Source organism: Suricata suricatta, chromosome 2, assembly GCF_006229205.1.
Source record: "Suricata suricatta isolate VVHF042 chromosome 2, meerkat_22Aug2017_6uvM2_HiC, whole genome shotgun sequence".
Classification (NCBI taxonomy): domain Eukaryota; kingdom Metazoa; phylum Chordata; class Mammalia; order Carnivora; family Herpestidae; genus Suricata; species Suricata suricatta.
The window spans coordinates 170,181,666-170,201,398 of record NC_043701.1 but is presented as its reverse complement, the minus strand read 5'-3'; the positions used below and the strand labels follow the sequence as shown (position 1 = coordinate 170,201,398).

Sequence of the window (19,733 nt, the reverse complement as noted above, 5' to 3'; positions counted from 1 at the left end):
ACCCAGGACACCTGACGCCCTATGGAGAGGCTTTGCTGTGGGTCAGGCTCTGTGCCAGATGTAGCTCCCACAGCAACCCATCCTTGCCCCCAGTTTACAGATGAGGAACCGAAGGCTTAGAGAGGTTAGGTAACTTACTCACGGCCACACAGCCAATAAGTGCCAGACCTGGGATCCGAACCCCAATTGGTTTGTTGGGAGGGCTCAAGCTCTTGATGGCTATGCCATGCTGTTTCCAAGGGGCCTTAGCAGTTTCCTGACTCAGCCCTTGCACCTTCTCTGGAACATAGCTGCAGTCCAGAGAAGGGAAATGGCTTCCCCAGGGCCACCGAGCAAGTTGAGGTAGGAGCTCAGACTTGAACCCGTTCTCCCCACCGTCCACCACCACTGTACCTCCCATTGCTTACATGGAAAGATGGAGGGCATGGCAACATGGAGGCCCAGCTGGCAGCCCATTGTGCCCTCAGTGCCTGGGAGCTTCTGCTTAAGATGAGTTTACTCCCCTTGGTCCCGGCTTTACTGATGACCTTGGATTTGTGGCCAAATCACCCTAAACCCTGCTAACCTGTTCCTCTTTCTTCCCTCCTTTCCCCTAAGGTCAAGTACAAATCAGACCTGAACCTGACCAGAGGTATTGGCTGGACCCCTCCCGGCTCCTACAAAGTGGAGATGGCCCGGCGGGCGGCAGAACTGGCCAAGGCCAGGGGCCTGGGTCTCCAGGGGGCTGACGTGAGTAAAAAGCTCCAGACCCACCCCAGCTTGCACGGCTGTGGGGAAAGGCAAACTCGTCGTTTCTTTTCAAACTTTATTTCTGGCCAGAGGTCAGCTGGCTCTAAAGAAGTGTGAAATGCAGCTTGAGCAAGGCGCCTAATTTCATGGGTCTGAGATGACCAGGCGGATGACACCCGGGTTAAACTTCCTGCAGGGTTTTCTCTGAAGTCACAGCCATTAGTTCTGCGGAGACAAACCCGCCGGGGCTACATCAGTCCCGGGCCACGGCAGCCCAGGCTGTGCAACTGCCTGCTCGTTACATTTGCAGAAGGGGTCAGGGACTCGCTGGCTGCAACAGGCTGGGTTTTGAACCCTGCTTTGTTCAGAAGAAAGCCGCCACGTCTAAATGAGAGACTGGCTTTGCTTCTTTCTCCTTCTTGCCTCGAGGATCCTTTTTCTTGGGGAGGGTGGAGGGGGGGAGCATTTTAAATGTTCCAAGGGCATCTTAGGCAGCCCGTTGTGTGGGAGCAGGGCGGGAGCTTCGATCTGACTCAGGGGGGTGTGTTTGATTTCTGCAGGGAGGACCAGAGGCCCTGGGGCCCGCAGATAATCAGAGGGGGGACGTGAACCCAGATGCCACTGAGATTCTGCACGTCAAAAGGAGGAGGGGTCTGCCGTTGTGAGCGAGTAGCGTCCACCCAGGATTCTTGGGGAAGTGGCTGGGGGGGAAGCGTGTCCACCAGAGATGTGGTTCAGTTCCAGCGAGCCGGAAACATGACATGCCAGCCCATCCCCCGAGCCGCCTTTTACTTAAACAGCGACTCTTAGAAAGCTCTGGAGAGTGTTGTAATTTCGTTCCTCCGTGTCATCCTGAAAGTGGGTGGCCGGTTCCCCTGTGCGCCTTGGGTGTCCGGCATGAGGAATAAAGATGTAAAGGTGATTTCCAGTTTCTCTGGTCATTCTTTAATCCCACATTTGCAAATGTCCGAGGTGTAGGCGGTCTGCGATTTTTCCAGAAGGTACCATTGTTTGAAGGGAAGCAAACAAAATAAATGTTGGATTGATTCTGGCATTTCTTGGCCCAGGATGCGCCAGGCTGGGTGGCCATTGTTTCTGTGTAGAGCACAGACTCTTGGCTATATGGCCTCCCGGGGCTGCCCAGGGCTGCCCATGAGGCCTTGCCTTGTCTAGGTGCCAGGGAGAAGGGGCCCTCAGGTTAAGAAGACACCTCAGAAGCTAGTCTCCCTTTGGATGGTGGCTGTAATCCAATCCAGGAATTTGGTAACTTGGGTGTAGACTCCTGGCTTCTTCCCACATTCCAGGCCCCAGCTCACTATCCCGTAGACGTAGTAGGTGCCATTCTTCTCACAGGTCAGAGGGCCTCCCGAGTCACCCTAAGGGAAAAGACACAGGAGTTCAGCTTCGTGAATCAGAGACACCCCCCACCGCCCCCACCTTCCACGAAGAGATGCCAGGGGCTCAGGGGGTGAGGTCGCCTGGTGGGAGGTTTCCCTGGAAGGTGCTGGCAGGGACCCCCCCCCCCCATGCCTTATACGGCAGAGCTCTGGAGGGAGAGAAGTGAACACCAACATATGTCCCTGAGTCCAGGAGGGTTTGGCTGACGTACCGCAGGGCTGGGCCACAGTGCCTTGGTCACGTAGTGCCCTATGTCCACACTCTGGCTCATGACTCATAGTCATACAGTGAGTTCTCAGTGGCCCTCAGCTTCTCATTTCTGCAGGGGCCTGGGTCAGGAGCAGTGCCCTGTTTGGCTAGAGCCTTTCCAGAACCTGCAGGAGCCATGCACAGGGGTTGGGAGGGCAGGGCTTAGAAATAGCAAGGCCCACATGTTCAGCATGGTCTGTGGGGTTAGATCTTCTGGGTTCCAAGCTAGGCTTATGGACTGCTAGCCACCAGGGCCTCAATTTCTTACACTGTAAACTATGGGGAGCAACAGACCAGCCCCCACCCGGCCCTGACTCTTGCACAGATTACTGTTTGTAAAGTTCATAGAACACTGCCTGGTTCATACCAAGCCCCCAGTTAAATTAGCAGGAGGAGCACAGAGAGAAGACATAGCCCTCATCACGCACCTCTGCATACACACTGCAACTGATAGGGTTTTCAGTGAACTATCTCTTTGAATCTTAGCCACACCTTCGGATTTTATGCATACACTATTTCCATATTATAGAATAGGCACCTGGGGAATTATTTCAGTGTAATGAACTGAATGCATTCCCCCCAAATTCATATGTTGAAGCCTAATTCCCCAATGTGGTAGTATTAGGGGGCGGGGCCTTTGAGAGGAGATTGGGTGCAGAGCTCACACATAGGATTAGTGCCCTTACAAAAGGGACCTCTTCGGGGTCCCTCGTGTCACCTCACTGCATGAGGACCCAACGAGGAATTGACTCTTGGCAGAACCTGACCACACCAGCTCCCTGACCTCGGACATCCAGCCCCCAGAATTGAGAGAAATAAATTTGTGTTGTATAAGCCACCCATCTATGGTAATTTGTTATGGTGGTCCAGGCTGACTAAACACTTCAGTGACTGATGAAAGTCACAAAGTGAAAGACAGAACTAGGTTTCAATCCTGCGACTGCTTCCAAAGTCCGCAAGCAAAGCCCTGGCAATACCTTCAGGACTGAGTAATCTATTTCTGTACTCCTCTTCCAATGGCTTCAGACAATCATACCCACCAGCCCATGACCGTCCCTTGAGTAGGTGCATATCTGTGGCCTCTTGGGAAGGGACAGAGGATCACAGTAGAGCCTCAAATCTTGGAGAGAGTGACTGTGATTTCCCATTCTGAAGTGGGCTCGAGGCCGGCAGATCAGTTTTGGCCTCTTTGTAAGGGGGGAGCTGAGGTTTGAAGGTGTCCATGCTGGGTTTCCAGGACAGTTGGGTGATTCATGAGGATGATAGGCAGAAAATTCTAAATTTGGGTGTGCTCCAGGGTCTAGGTAGGACATCTGTGAGATGTGACTGCTACAGAGAGAGAGGGACTGTGGGGCCTGGGCTCCGACTGGGGGTAAAGGCTTGAGGTCACTTTAGCTCCAGTAGACAGAGCCGCTACCATCTCCCTCTCCTGCAGCCTCTGGGTCGCCACAAGTTGCAGTGGCTTGGGGTCCCCGAAAGTCCTAGACCAGGGGGAATGTCGGGCAGGCCCTAGGTTGGCTGAAGAACTGCTTAGTCACTTAGTTTGCTAGGCCTATATCCCCACTGCCCATCTCTCTCTCTCTCTCTCTCTCTCTCTCTCTCTCTCTCTCTCTCTCTCTCTCTCTCTCCCTCTCTCTCTCTCTCTCACACACACACACACACACACACACACACACACAAATCCTAATAATTAGTTAATATTATCATGAATTCTCTGGACCTGTCATCTTTCTCCTTCTAGCCACAGGTCTTTTGGATAGTTCTGTATTGGGATTTTCAGACGTGCTGCCCTCTACGGAGGCCAGAAGCACCATTTTCACATTTAAACGCAGTGAAGCAAATCCCTGCTTTTCCCACTCACCACCCAGGTGCTATAGGCCAAGATAATTTCTCTAAGCATCTGGAAAATGATGATGATGACATCTCCCTCACCAGTGTCACAATGGCCAGTTGCTGTGCTCAATCATTTGCCAGAGGACAGGTATGCCCACTTGTGACTTAGCTTTATGGTGGGTGGACCTCTGAAACCGCCTCCCAGCCCCAGGCTCTTGGTCTGGCCTCTGTGCCCAGTGTATGTTCCCGCGCACATTTCCTTCTCCAAGTGCCATTTGGAGTCTCTGACCTGGCAGGAGTCTATTCCGGGCTTCTGAAGGTTTCCTGCACAAATCATGTTGTCGTCGATCATGTGGTCATAGAGTCGGCGGGAATTGCACAAAGTATTGGCAATCAGCTTGACCTTGGCATCCAGGAGCTGGCGGGACCCTTCCCCTGGGGGGCAGAGAAAAGAGGTTGCCAGTGTGGGGACCCAGGAGATATCTGTTCCATCAGAAGCTAGCACTGATAAAAAGAGGGCCACAGTTCTGAACTCAGAAATGAAGGTTTCTCCAGGAGATGGGCAGAAAAGCCTCATTTTAAGGATGGGGATCTTTGCTTCCAACTTTCACCATGGTTTTACAGATCCTCATTGCTTTGTGTATCACAATGCAGCAGGATCCTTTATTCCCTCTGCTGTCTGCCCAACCAGACCCTCAGATCAGAAGGGCAGGGATAGTATCTTAAACCACTTTTTAAAACTTCCTGGCAGAGGACTGGTACACGGTAGATTCGTAATGAAGGATGAGGTGCCCAGTTACTCCTCTAGATGACCACCTTCCCAGAGCAGACATTTCTTTTCCTAAGGATCCTCTGTTCTGCTCAGTCTGCTCTGATCAGCACAGAGATATCGAAAGGTTTAGGTGCAGGACAATGAAGATCCTCAAAAAGAGCAGTCTCTGGCTACCCCAAATCTGAAACCAGAAATCTTCATTCCCAAAAACCTTCTGACACAGTTGTGTATTACACTACGTTTTCTTCATGAATACCAGTCTATTTAAAGTGTTTCTTGCTTTCCATTATTAAGGACAATTTTTGGAGGGAAGAGAAATCTATTTTGAGTATTTGAGAAAGACTTGAAATACACTTCGGAATTTCATATGTTAGAGAATATAATCTTGTCAGTATATAAGAAAATTAATCTTGTGGTTACTTTTTTAGACAAGACCACATCCTAGAGACCATTCAATAGCTTGATTTAAGAAAATGTAGGGGTGCATGGGTGGCCCAGTCAGTTAAGCAGTTGACTTCAGCTCAGGTCATGTTCTCATGGTTCGTGGGTTGGAGCCCTGAGTCGGGTTCTGTGCTGACAGCTCAGAGCCTAGAACCTTTTTCAGATTCTGAAACCTGTCTCCCTCTCTCTCTGTCCTTTCTCCACTTTTGCTCTGTCTCTCTCTGTCTCAAAAATAAATAAACTATTAAAAAATAAAAAAAGAAAAGAAAATGTATAGAATGCCTACAACGCAGTGAGCCCTGAGCAGGGCGATATAGGAGAAATAGATGAATAAGAGTGGACCCTGCCCTTGAGGGCCCAACTTAGTGAATATCCCCATAGAATTCTATTAGCTCCTATTATTATGATCCCAAACCTAGGAGGCAAGCATGGTTATGGAGAATCTAAAACCCAACTGTCCAAGTGACAAAGACAAGTACCTAACACAAGTCTGTCTTACGCTAAACCCATCTTCTTTATGATCTATCCTCTTTCCAATCTGCCTAGGGAAGGGAGGAAGATCTCCATGGATACAGGATCAATGCTTGATGGAAGTCAAGGATCCCATAAAATGCTAGCAGTGATAAAAAATACTGATAAGATTTAACTAGACCTTTAGTGAGGAGGCAATCTCTTATTTTTGGCAATACATTTTCAATGGAATACTAATGTCAAGTTCAGAAGGGTAGTTGAGTTTGACCCTTTCTTCTCTGGTTGATGAAACTTCCCTGAGTCTCAGGAGAATGCCTGGCCAGACTCACCTGTTTCTGTCACACCCCAACCAGAGATGTGGCACTCAGTCCCAGAGGGGAAGGTGCTATCAGGCAAACATACGGTCTTCACATATTTGGACTCCAGAGCACAGTGACCATCTACTGGCTTTAGCTTGAGCAGAGCTAGGTAGGGAGAGACAGAGGAAATGAGTGACGAGGTCCTCTCTGCCAAAAGAACACTAGCTTCAAATTGATGGGAAGGTAGACGTGGCAAAACCCCACTTCCAATGCCCAAGAAACTAATGCCTTCCTCCTCAGTCACTGAGCTCTCTTAACTTCCACCTGGGGAGGAGTAACACTTCAGGATGAGAGTAACATCAAAAAATAATAGTTGAGTTTGAAATCATTTCTAATCCATTTTTAAAGAATAGGCTGCTTCAAGAGATGGGGGAAAGATAGTGAGGAAAGAGAGTGACAGTTCCCAGGAATGGAGAATGCACCCACTGAATAGCCAGTAGCTTAACATTATTGCCTCCACACCTGAGCACCTCCCAGGTGCCAGATGTATGCGGGGACACATGCACATCATGCCACTTAACACATTGGAAGTTGAGCATTGTACACCAGTGTACCCATTTTACAGATGAGGAGCAGAAGCTTGGGGAGGTGAAGCCAGCTAGTAAGTGAGAGAGCTGGGATTCAAGGCTGAGCTTTTTCCACAACACAGTGTTGCTAGTTTCTCTTCCCCTCATTTATCTGTAACACTAACACAGACCTTTAGGCCTAAAAGGCTCTGGAATAAATTCTCTTTCTTACGGATTCTGTGAGGGACCAAAAAGAAAAGAACACCTTCTAGAACCAAACCTCAGCTTTCCATCAGTAGTGAAATCCACCCAGGACAAGACCCATGGGAGATCCACCATAGAAGAGACTTACCAATATCATTGTGGGGAATCTCATCTTTTTCATTATAGTGGCTGTACTTGAAAATCTTCTCCACGCCAAATCTCTGCTCATGGAATTCTGTCTTCTTCAGGTCTTGGTCCCCTAACACCACTTTTAGATGTTTGGTTTTTATGCTGCCAAGGAAGGTAAGAAAGTGAGATACTGAAACCAAGCTGTGGCTCTGCTCCTGGTGAGCTGTGTGACCGTGAACAAATGGCCTGACCTTCTGCAACTTTGTTATCCTTATCTGTAACTGTCTTCTTGCTTGTGGAACTCTGCTGTGGGCCCAAAGAAGAGAATGTGAGGAAGCTGCTTGATTAATGGACCTGTCTACAAATGTAAGCTACAACGTTTATCTCATATTTCCTGGGAGACCTTCCATTGCCCTGGGGTTTGCTAAACAGCAACCAACTGACTTCTTGAACAACTATTCTTTGTACAGGCTAATGTTTGTATGTTTGGGAACATCTCCTGGAATCCCAGAAGAAACTGTTTAATGACAGGGTGGATTGGAAGACCTTCAAGGTTGCCACCAGAATCTGGGCTATATGGGACCATGGTTCAGCTCTGACCACGAACTTGGGGAACTTAGGGGAGACGGTGATAATTCAGGCTCCTCAGTAGGTTCTGGCTTCTCTAAGTCACACAGGAGTCCTGGCTGAAGACATGAGGAGGTTCGTGGTAATGGCATCAGATGGGAGCATGTTATATTTTTCTATTCAGGGCAAGGCTCGACAGGTAAATCTGGGTTCATATCCCATTTACCTCTTCACTTTCCACATGACTTTAGGCAATGTGCTAAATCTTCCCAAGACCCAGGGTCCTTATTTATGAAATGAGATTAATAATCAACTTTTTCACTGCACAGATATTTACTAAGCACCTGTTTTATATGAAGACCTGTACTCAGCATTAAGTAGACCACAACTAATCAAAGTAAAAATCCCTGTTTTCCCTCAGTAGATAGTTTTGAGGATTAACTGTCGTAACACATGTAATGCCCATGGTAGTTCTTTTCCATCTGGTTTTAAGGAGCCATTCTTTTGCCCTTAGAGCTAGAATAGACTCTCTGATCCTGAGTCACCAAGATGCTGCTCAGATGGGAAAGAGAGAACACCCCCAGAGACTCGAGTCACCCGGCCTCTGTTTTCAGCAGGCACCTACTCAGTGCAGTGGGCAGCAGTTAGCACCCAGCAGGGGTGGATCAGTGCTCCCCCACAGAAGTGGCCTTGGGGCATGGAGACGGTCAATGACAATGTGGTCTGTAGGGATGCCTGCCATGGGTGCTTGCCCGCCGTGCTCTTGAAGCCTCCGTAGATTCTCTTGACCTTCTTCTCTGCCATCTCGGGCTTCCCGCATGAGTCAAACCCTGGAAGCTTGGTCAGAGGCTCTGTGGGGCTTCCCTCTGGGTCAGTAATATCTGTGGGATGCAAGAAAGACAAATCACGCTACTCACTTTCTCTCCAGGGCCTCAGAAGGAACTTGTCAGAGATATGGCTCCAAGTTCAGCAGCTTAGCAAGTTCCAGAGCTAAGAGACTGCACTGATGCATACAAGGTGGGCACAATAATAGGTGCACAATTATTATATGGTGAATACATTGATAGATATAAAGCAAGTCTATATAATTAGCAATGATGGTGTTGCTTCTTATTTTTATATGTATACAAAACTGTGTGTGTAAATATATAAATCCATCACTGGGTATATACTTAACTATTCATAATGTACACATATATTTTGGAGGCTCTTGTGATGTGTAAGAAGATATGCAGATTGAAATAGAGTGAGGGACATAGGACATTTGCACAAATAATTGTCATACAAAGGAGAGAACAGTAAGCATTGTATGGGTGGGGCCCTTTCCATTCCATGGGGCTTGTGAGGAGGTAGAGATAACACTTCACTTGGTAGGGTCATGGAGGACTTCCCAGAGGAAGGGTTAGTTGAGTTGATGTTTAAAGAATGTTGGATATGGAAAAAATCAGATAGAGCATGGAGTATTCGAGACAGACCTGACCATGAGAGCAAAGACACAGAATTGAAACTATCAAGAGAGATAGTCCCATTGATCAGGGTGGGAGGGTGAAATGTTCCAGACGTGTGTAGAGAGGTAGTCCAGAGAAGCCTGCCAGGAAGATTGTGAGGCTGGAATTCTGTCCATGTTGCATCCTGAAAGTGTATGGAGTCTCTGCCAATGTTTGCTCACCACAGAACACTGAAGACCTGGCACAGAGCCTGACACATAGCAAGTGATCCACACATTTGCAGAGTGCACTGACTGGGAATCAGGAAATGTTGAGTTTATAGTTGGATCACTGGCCTCAGTTTACAAGGTTATCCAGGCTTGCTAAGCATCCTGGAAGGAGAGCGAAGGGTTGGGCCTCTGGGTTTCCACTGGGATAGCAATTGGTAAAACCAGGTGTAGTGGATGGAGGGGGTGGGAGAGATAGGATGCCAGGAATATCTGTCCAGCAATCTGCGCTCTCACCATGACTGGGGCTCTGGATGGCCATGGTCTTACCTAGGGCTGAGCAAGCTGGGATGTCACAGTACTCCCATTTCACCTTTGCATTGTTTACTTTAATGAAACACCAGGGCTTTTGATCTCCATCTGGGTTTCTAAAATGAAAACACAAAATAACCCAGGGTCAAGGCTTGGTGAACCCACTGGACCTCATTAAAAGTCCTTTGGGTAAGTGAATACCAGGTTCCTTGCTCCCTCTGCGATCACATTTCAATCCATTCCTCCAACAGGATATCAAACCCTGGCAGAGAAATATTTTGGGCAAAACCTTAACTTTCAGAGAAGAATCCCAATGACCAAGAAGTAGTTAACAAGCCCTGTGCCAGATCCATAGGACATATCAAATTCTTTGTAGGAAAAGAAATGAGATCCCTGTTGAAGATTGACCTTTGTCAGGAAAGTGAAGTAGCCATAGACACCTGGTGAGAGAAGGACTCCTCTGTTTAAAGTTCCAAATTGAATGTGTGGGAATTCTCTGAGGAAGGCTGCCATGGACATCCCTGGGAAGATGCCTCCATGAGGGGAACAGCTCAAAGTGAGTGATGGTAGGAGGTAACCTGTGCTTTGTATGGGGGAAGTCCTCTGCCTTAAGGGAACCAATTTAAATTTTTTTTAATGTTTTTTATTTATTTTTGAGAAACAGAGAGAGACAGTGTGAGCAGGGGAGGGTCAGAATCTGAAGTCAAGCTCCAGGCTCTGAGCTAGCTCTCAGCACAAAGCCTGACACGGGGCTTGAACCCACGAACCACAAGATCATGACCTGAGCTGAATCCAGATGCTCAACCAACTGAGCCACCCAGGTTCCTGGAACCAATTTAAAACCATACAAAAAATTTCTGCTCCTTATATTCAGGTTATATGTGTCCTTGGCCTTGGTGAGAGCATGGAGGAAGCCAACAGAGCAGTCTGGAGGCAGCAGAAGGGGAAGAAGGTAACTAATCATCACCAGGGATTGAAATGGCATTATCCTTACTTGGAAAAACCTGAATGTCCTTGTGACTGTAATGCCCACTGGACATCCCATTTTATTCTCTACATTTCCCCCATGCAGTTATGTATGATTACGTGACTATTTCTGGCCAACAATATACATGTTGCAGAGATGATGTGTCACTTCTAGGCTGAAGTATTAAAAACCTCATGCTTCATTTTTGAGCCTCTCCTTGCCTTTCCTAGACATCTGAGTAATTTTGTGGAGCTAAGAATCTCTTCACCCTTATTCCCCAGCCCATATGATACATGCAGCCACAGTGAAGAATAAACTCTGAGGTTTTCAAGCCACTGGGATTTGGAAGGAATTTGTTATAACAGCACAACCTAGGCTATCCTGAGTAGGAAAATCTTCCTAGAAGGAAAACTGATGAGTTTCAATGTTCCAATTCCAAATTTCTAAGCTGGCCCAGGAATACTAAAGGCAAGGGAAAGGGACAAACAAACCATGATCCTAACATGTGTTCAAGACTGATTATGGGGAAGAAGGTGAATTTTACCTGCAAAAGTTGTGCTCCCCAATCCCATGGGTCTCAGCGTCTTCCATAAACATGTTGTAATTCTCATGCAAGAGGAGGTGGGAGTTCCAGTAGAGGCATGAGTGTTGGTTGACTGTCTTACTCACTTTTCCTCGGTAAGAGTAGCCATCACCAACATAGCAGTCATCAGGACCTTGGAGAGAGGCGGCAGGGGCGTGAGAACTGACAGCAATCGGCACACTGCTCCACAACTTGGCAAAGGTATCAAGTGGGGAACAGATTGGGCCTGAATACTGATCACCCTGAGAGTCCATCATGAATTCCAGAAAGAAAGTGGCTTGTAGATTCCACATTCAACCTAGCTTAAAAACATGAAATATAGTGGTTGTAGGGAGCTGGAACTTAGTTCTCACACGAGTACTGGTGGCAACCTGTAGGTTGAGGCTCAAGGATGTCCAGGAGTGCTTGATTCACCTGCACTCTATCCCAGTTTATGACTTTATTTACCCAGATCCAGGTGCACCCTACACCCTTAGGTTGGAAGGCTGAGGCGGTAGTAGAGTTTGGACATCTTGACATGACCCCCATTCCGGTAACAAAACCCAAGCAGAAAAGGGTTCTAAGGCCTTCACCATGGCCCTGAGTTTCTGATGGAGTGGCGGTAGAGATCCATACCTATTTCACAAAATTTTCCCTTGAACTGATCAGGGCAGGTGCAGGTGAACTTGGTTCTCCGCTTATGCCGGGAGCAGATGCCACCATTTTGGCAGGGATTTGGTCTGCACACAGGAACCACTGTGAACACAGGAAGTGGGGCCAGGAAGGTTCTTCAGAAGGAGTTGCAGCTACATCTGAGATAACGAGGCGATACTGATGGCACTCTTCTGGTGCCCATCCTTTCACAAAAGATGGGTTACCAAAGGAGAAAGACAGACTCACTGACACTCTCGTAAATGTACACACAAACCTTCAGGACATAAACAAATGTGGATGAGGCAATACGATGGAGGCCATGGCCAAAAAGAGTGTGGAAGTAGATGGGTCCCTCAGTAAGGAATAGGAGGGCTGAGCAGGAATTTGGGGCCAGTCTGAGCTAGGTTGAAACTTGGCTCTGCCCTTGATGGCTGTGTGGCCATGAACAAGTTAGTTAACTTCTCTGAACTACAGTCCCTTAATCTGTAAAGCTCTGACTTGTGGTATTTTGGGAAGAATGTAAGAAAAAATGTAAATCTCTTGGGACAATGCCTGATTCATAACAGTGACTAAATACAGATTTAATCCCTATGTGGCCCATTCCAGGAATAGACCAGGGCTTACTTCCTGGAGAAAGTGAATTTCAAGATGATTCTTTTTGGGTGGGTTAGTTAATTCCCACTGGACTTTTTAGAAATGGTAAATTTAAATTTTATTTTTAATGTTTATTTATTTTTGAGAGAGAGAGAGAGAGAGAGAGAGAGAGAGAGAGAGAGACAGAGCATGAGCAGGGCAGGGGCAGAGAGAGAAGGAGAGAGAGAATCCCAAGCAGGCTCCAATCCAGGCTCTAAGCTGTCAGCACAGAGCCCAGTGCAAGTCTCGAATTCAGGGACCATGAGATCATGACCTGAGCCAAAGTCAGATGCGTAACTGGCTGAGCCACCCAGGCAGTCCAGGCATGGTACATTTTAAAGTTTGTTTGTTTGTTTAGAAGGGTAGGCACGGGAAGGGCAGAGGGAGAGGGAGAGAGAGAATTCCAAGCAGCTCTGCACTGTCAGTACAGGAGCCAGATGCTGGGCTTGATCTCATGAACCAAGCTGTGAGATCATGACCTGAGCTGAAACCCAGAGTTGGATGCTTAGCTGACTAAGCCACCCAGGTGACCAGTATGGTGCATTTTAAAAATGTCCCAGTTAAAAGCACCATCTTGGATGACACTGAAACATGGAGAGGTATCTGGACTTCCATGCAATAGTTTGCAGACATCCCAAGCACAAACCAGATGGAGAAAACCTAGGCTAGAAGGGAGCCTCCAGCACTTACCTGTGGAGCAATCTAGGCCCGTGTAAGGGTGTTTGCAGACACAGCGGTAGTAGGGAGGACTCTGGGTGATGAGACATTCGCCCCGGCCACACAGTTGGTTTTTGCACTTGTTTTGCACTGTAAGAGATCCATGGAGAAGCACGGGCAGGGTTTTGGGACACAACTTACTTACTGGGGGAGTACAACGTTTGGGGGTGCCGGTGAGGGGTGACTGATAGCATGCCCTTGTCTGTGGTCCTGAAACATCCCAGACAAAAAGTGTTTTTTTTTTTAATAAGTCCTTAGATCATGGATGATTGCACCCCAGTTCCTTCCACGGCTCATGTTCTTTATTATTCTATCTTTATTTTTTAAAAAAACTTGATAATTTTTACACCTTCAACAAACAGAGCTGCAATTTTCATTTCTCTACTTTCGAGGTGATTTTAGATTCCATTTACAATTTTGTCATTCTTTTGGGAAGTTGAGGGATAGACCCAGATACTATGTTTATGCCTGCTACCCCAAACCACCCTGAAACATTTATCAAAGAACTTATAGTATTGAAAATGGAAGGAAGGAAGGAATAGGGCACAAAGGAAAGAAGACAACCATGAAACCATAGATAAAGATCCTCATGGGCACCCCCTCTCCGCAGTTAAATGGTTGCCAGATGGAACAGAATCCAGGTTCTCTCTAGGGGTGCAATTAGCCTTTAAGAGTTCTAGTCTCAATATGTTATCCCATAGCTTCAGGTTATGCCCATAAGAGGTCACTAAAGGCAGAAATAGTTTTTTATCAGAGTCTCTGTAAGTGAGGGTGGTAAGGAGAAAGAACATGGGGATGGGAGCCAGGCCCCGGAGCTTTGATTTCTTCTTTTCTCCTAACTAGCTGTGTGATTATGAGCAAATCCCTTGGATCTCTGGGCTCCCTTCCTCTAGCTGGGTTAAGCCTTACATGCCTTCAGATTCTTCCTGCTGTCTCATTTGAGAGCAGAATTTCTCTGTTGTATTTAGTATAAGCACTCTAAGCAACAAAAAGTCCTGAGTTGAGAATACACCTCAGTCAGGGTCCAGCTCTTATCTCCTCTCAGCCTCAGTGTTCTCATCTGTACAGTGGGTATCCTAGTCCTATCCAAAATGCATGGGTGAGGATTGAATGAGATGCTGCTTGTTACCATGCTGAGGAGTCCATTTTGGATGATGCAGTACTTATGGATATAATCCTTTCCACGAAATCATTCAGCCCTTCTTTACCCCCTACACCTGGAGAATAAACAGCCTCTTGTTCAACCCAGAAGGAAGAGTGAATCCAGGAAAAATGCACTTACCATTCTGACACCTGTGTCCAGAGAAAGGGGCTGGACAGCTGCACGTGAAGGTGTCCCCACTGACAAGGCACTCCCCGTCATGTTCACAGGGGTTGGACAGGCAGGGATCTATGATATGTGGGCAGAGGTCAATGTGCAGTGAACAGCAGGTGAGAAGCCCCCTACGTGGTCATCAGCCTTCAGCCTCCTGTCCCGCATGTGAGAGCAACTGCATAGCCAGTGACTGGGGAAAGGGAGAAACACGGGCCGCCCTTAAAGAGCAAGGAAGACTGCAGTCGCACGACCAGAGAGAAGGATTCAGGTTAGCAAGAGGACCAGCGAGAAGGAATCTCATTGAGTTTCTCATTGAGAAACTCCCCTTTTCCACCATCAGTGTTTTTCTCCTCCCCGTCTCGCTGGGAGTGCCACGGGGTCTGCCTCTGATGCTGAAGGCATTTCATAAGCCTGAAGACCTCCCCTACTCCCAGTGCCCAGGGGTGGAGGTCAGAAGTGGGGAAAGAAAACCCACCCCTAATGAAACACAAGCTTTCTGAACATCAGGAAAGAAGACCAAAGGCAAGAGGGTGACTGAAGAATTGGCGGCGAGGAGGAAATGACCCAGTGGCCTTCATCTTTCTTCAACTACTTGTTCAGTTAGATTTTGTCATATTTCATCTGTGCCTTTGGCTTTTCATGGCTGTCTGAATGGATCTTCCCTTGGGGAATTCTTTATCCTTCTGTTCACACACATTGTTCTTTGGTTCAGGAACTAGAATCCCTGGGCCCAGCTCTTGTTTTGATGGTCCCTTCTGATGTTCCCCTGGTGCCCTGTATCTTGGCCCTGCCTTCCAGGCCACTTCGCACTGTTACACCGTTTTTATTCCAGCTGCTGAGCGCTTTCCATGCCTTCTCCTGGCTTAGTCACATGGTTTTACTTGGGCCCAGCTTCTCATTTTCCCTTCTGTCCCATTGCTTGGGTTAAGAAGCCATAAACACAAAAACAACTGTAGAAGTGCACGTGTGAGTGCACACACACAGGCACGCATGCACCAACAACTGTACAAAGCTTCGGAAGAGTATATAGAGAAAGAAAAACACAGCACAGGTGGAACAAAAATCTCAACGCCAAATTTGTGAATGCTACAGTCTGGTGCCTAATGCTAATGCCAGCCTCTTCTGCATAATTAGGATCTACCTGTAATCAAAGCTAGGAAGTGATTTTGAGCATGACTTTCACTCACGGTGTTGGGAGACCTGATGAAGGTACACTAACGTGCTGTATGACCTTGGCTAAGTTAACTCCACTCCTGGCCTCACTTGCTCCATCTGTTATTTGACAGTGGGACAGATAATCTCTAGGAAACTCCCCAGTCCTCCTAGTGTATGATTCTAGCTGGGAAAAAAAAAACCACACCATTCTGAGTCATTTATCTGATACCCATTTTGTGATGCCGGTCAGAGAGGAGGAGAGAGAGATGCTTGCATATATAGTCACACATAAACCCTCTTCTAAGCATGCTGCCCTTCTCCCAGGAGGGTCCCCCGAACAGCCTTGGTACCTACCCTCCTCTGTGTAGTACCAGTCAGGATTCTCCTGGTAGGCAAGGGTATCACTGCTGTTTTCTTCTTGGTTGTAATACTCGTAGCTACTCTCATAGTAGTCAGGGGTCCAATCTACAGAAGTGGGAAGAAGACAGGGAAAAAAACCCTAATCATTAGACCTAAACATTTCTAAGTCCTGAAGGAGGATTCATGTGTCTTTCCAGCTCCTTCACTGATGGGATGGACAAAAGGTATTAGGCGTCTCAAGTTTTCATTTGGGGTGTGTTAGGACCCAGCAAGGCATGTTGGCATCTGGCAGGGTCCAGAGCCCCTGATTGGAAATGGGGAGAATTCAAGTTCTCACTTTCCACTCTGACCTTGGACAAGCTACTTGTATTCTTGGTGCCTTGGTTTGCTTATCTGTAAACAGGAGGAAGATGACTGGGGTCTTGAAGGTCTCCGAGGCCCTATAAAAGTCATGCCCAAGGTCAGATCCAGCAGCACCTGAGAGCCTTGCTGGGTGCTTCTGTGAATAAGCTTTCTTCTTGGGCCTTAATTAGTCAGTCATCTTATCTTGTGAAGTCAAAGAAATTGGTCACTTTGATCTTGGTGATGGCATCTGACTAGTCCCAAGTTGTATGTAGAGAACCATCCTAACAGCTAGTATGTGTTGAGTCTTTGCTGTGATTAGGCCCTGTGCTAAGCATTTTATGTGAGCCATTTCATTGCATCTTTATAATCTAGGAGGTATATTATTATCTCTACTTTCCATTGAGAACCCTGTGGCTGAACGAGGTGGTTACCGGCCCAAAGTCGCAGAGCTAGGTAAATGGCAGGATAGGAACTAAGGCAGTTTAAGTCCATATAACCCCTAAACTTCACTAGCTTAGCTGCTTCAATTGACCTCTTACCGTGCCTCAGATAATTCCCCCCTTACCCTTGGGAAAAGGGTCCAACCATCCTCATTGCATACCCAGCCTGCTAATTGGGATCGACCCAAGGACAACCTTGAGAAGATTCATGGATTTTGCCCAAAGACAGGGTAGTATATGACATTGTCCATAGGTGCAAACCTCACACTGGGCTGGGCCATTGGGAAGAGCAAGTGTGTGTAAAGTTTCTTTCCATCTAGCCTGATAAAGCCTGATAAGGCTGGCCTCGGGCTCTTTGCTGTCTGGGACCTTGGGCGATGCAGGCAGCTCCTGTGGCTCATCGAGAGAAGTTTGGGGTTTGAAGAAAGTTGGGTTGACTCTGCTCCCTCCAGCTGGCAGGAATATGGCAAGGCGGCAGGCTGAAGCTATAAGGAAGCTGTCCCGAGATGCATATGATAATGAGGCGGGAGCAAATGGGAGCAAATGCAGATTCGCGACTTGAAAAGGCACTCCCACTTTACCTAAGCCTGATTATCAACCACATTATCTCAGTCTCTCTCAGCCATTCCCTTATAGTCTTTATCTCTTCAGCTTTTGAAAAATCGACTTTTGCACAATGGCTGTTTTATATTTCCCATTAAAACGGAACTATCTTTTTATTTCCTTTTTGAATACGCCAACTCTGGTTCCTTGCCAAAGTTTCACCTCATTTATCACAGATTTATCACAGTGTCAAGTCAAGCCTCCCCTTGCTTGCTCATTATTTCTCCCGAGCTCCTTTTCCCGGCTATGAAAATGCTCCCAGAGGAGGCCACCTTTCCAGGGATGAGGATCTAGGTTGAAGATAAGGCCATTGTCTTCCCAGAGCAAATAAAGTTTCTTTCCATCTAGCCTGATAAAGCAGAGAAAGAGAGTGAGAAAGTGAGGGGAAAAAAACGTTTTTCTGAGTTTGACATGAAAGATTTCAAACTGACATTTGGGAGAGACAATGGGTTGGTAATGAGATGATTACATCATTTATTTATTTCTCTTTTCTTTAGAGAATTTGTTTTTGTTTTTCCAAACAGGTGTTTACAGATAAGTGCGGTCAGAGCACTGCTGTAATTTCTCCCAGCCCTCTGACAGGTTCAAGGTCAGACGGCTAATCTCAGCTACGGCATTAAGACTCATTCCCTTTGCAGATATTTGGAAACAGGAAAGGTTTTTACATAAATGGAATCGTGTGACTTTTCTAGGTGGTGGGGGATGGGTGTAATGTCTGCTTGAGGATTTTTACTGGAATCTGGCTTTGTTAACAAGGTCTGCTCATCCCTCAGTGACGGTAAAGAGGGGATAAAACACTTCTACTAAATAAGGCAAAAAGTCCCTGCTCCTCCCCAGGGCCCAGGGCCCTTGGTTGAGAAGCATAGAAGCGGTAGAGGTTCAGTGGCCCCAGGTCACCTGAAGCCATCCCGTTGGAGTTCTGTGCAAGGAAAGGCACCGAGATCCTTTACACTGGGGGCGGCTGCAATAGTCTTTCAGAGCGCTGTATAGAAGCATCACCTGGCCCGGTCTCTCTGCCTCCAAACTTAAAGTTGATGTTGTCTTTTCTATTCTGTTGGTACTTAATCCCATTGTCTACATGAGAAAAGTGTGTTGTGCCCCTATGATGGGCCTACTATGATACCAGGTTCGGGGAGGCTTTGGGAATAATGGAGAGTGGCCACCACTCACAGGGACTTCAAGAACAGGGTGGGTAGAGGAAGAAAGTCAGCCAAGAAAGGAGATAAAAGGGTAATGGAAAGTCAGGGGAGCTGGATGTGGCCAAGTTGAGGTCAAGTCTTCAAGTTCCACACTGGCATTTTAGCCTTGTATGAGCCAATCTGATGGGGGAAGAATGGCCCCAAATCTCCACCCCTCCCTGTAGGCACATCTTTTGCAGTGTGACTTTGCAGTTCCTTTTACCAAGAGGCAGAGTTGATTTCCCTGCCCCTTGGGTCTGGACTGGTCTTGGGACTTGCTTTGACCAACAGCATGTGTTAGAAGGACAGTGTGCTAGCTCCAAGCTGGGTCTCAAGAAGTCTTATGCACTTCCCCCCCCCCCCACTCTCTCAGACCCCAGTGACTGTCATATGAACAGGTCTGGCCTATTCTATGGAGGATCAGAGAAAGTGTATAGCAGCAGGAGGCCTGGTAGTTCTGGTCAAGGCCTCAGACATAAGAGAGCCCAGCCAATCTACTAGCGGACTGCAGACAGGTAAGGAGGCCCAGCCAACATCAGCTGAGCTTGGTCCAGGCTGTAAGAACTGCCCCACTGAACCCAGTCTAAATTGCCAACCCAAATAATTAAGAATAAGAATTAATACCTGATTGATGGTTGAAGCCACTAAGTTTGGGGTAGGATATTATGCAGTAATAAATAAACACATGGGCCTTGATTGATAACTGAGTTGCTAGTGGGATAAGAATTTTGGATACTACGGCGTTCCTCAGTGGGCCAGATGGCACCTCTCTCTTGCGGTTATTTTTTAAGTTCGTCTATCTGATTGTTTCCCCTAACTAGAGTGTTGGTGTCTTAAAAGCAAGGGCCATGTCTGTTCCTCTTTCTACCCCTCAGTGCCCAACACAGAGCTCTCCAAGAAGTTAATGTTTGCATTTGACAAGTGAGTTTTTCCTTCTGTGGTGGGGCCCCCTTTCGTTCTGACTGGCGTGCACACAGCAGGCTCCTAGCTCGGCTGGCAAAGTTGGTATCTATTTAGAACAGAGTAAACAGGGAATGTGGGAGAGAAACTACATGAGGTTTGGGTCATAAGTATTTGGTGAAGAAAATGCCTGATGAGCTCTTGTAAGAGTCTAGAAGCTTGTCCAAGTGCTTTCCTGCAAAGAGAAGGATCACAGCCGGACACAAAATTTGGTTCCATT

At 47.3% G+C, this 19,733-nt stretch overlaps 2 protein-coding genes across 2 annotated transcripts in view; one reads left to right on the top strand and one right to left on the bottom strand.

Annotated features, from left to right (window-relative positions):
• Nucleotides 1-1,657, top strand: part of NRAP (nebulin related anchoring protein) — a 69,490-nt gene extending 67,833 nt beyond the window's left edge. Inside the window, exons 39-40 of the mRNA XM_029920396.1 lie at nucleotides 598-729; nucleotides 1,290-1,657. Of these exons, the coding sequence (XP_029776256.1) occupies nucleotides 598-729; nucleotides 1,290-1,394 (237 nt within the window). The 3' untranslated portion in view covers nucleotides 1,395-1,657. The remainder of the gene's footprint in view (nucleotides 1-597; nucleotides 730-1,289) is intronic.
• The window catches only part of HABP2 (hyaluronan binding protein 2), a 34,779-nt gene continuing 15,837 nt past the window's right edge, over nucleotides 792-19,733 (bottom strand). The window contains exons 3-13 of the mRNA XM_029932601.1: nucleotides 15,982-16,092; nucleotides 14,440-14,547; nucleotides 13,131-13,247; nucleotides 11,790-11,909; nucleotides 11,136-11,307; nucleotides 9,643-9,740; nucleotides 8,284-8,539; nucleotides 7,111-7,253; nucleotides 6,223-6,357; nucleotides 4,499-4,644; nucleotides 792-2,105 (exon numbers count right to left, since the gene is read on the bottom strand). Of these exons, the coding sequence (XP_029788461.1) occupies nucleotides 1,941-2,105; nucleotides 4,499-4,644; nucleotides 6,223-6,357; nucleotides 7,111-7,253; nucleotides 8,284-8,539; nucleotides 9,643-9,740; nucleotides 11,136-11,307; nucleotides 11,790-11,909; nucleotides 13,131-13,247; nucleotides 14,440-14,547; nucleotides 15,982-16,092 (1,571 nt within the window). The 3' untranslated portion in view covers nucleotides 792-1,940. The remainder of the gene's footprint in view (nucleotides 2,106-4,498; nucleotides 4,645-6,222; nucleotides 6,358-7,110; nucleotides 7,254-8,283; nucleotides 8,540-9,642; nucleotides 9,741-11,135; nucleotides 11,308-11,789; nucleotides 11,910-13,130; nucleotides 13,248-14,439; nucleotides 14,548-15,981; nucleotides 16,093-19,733) is intronic.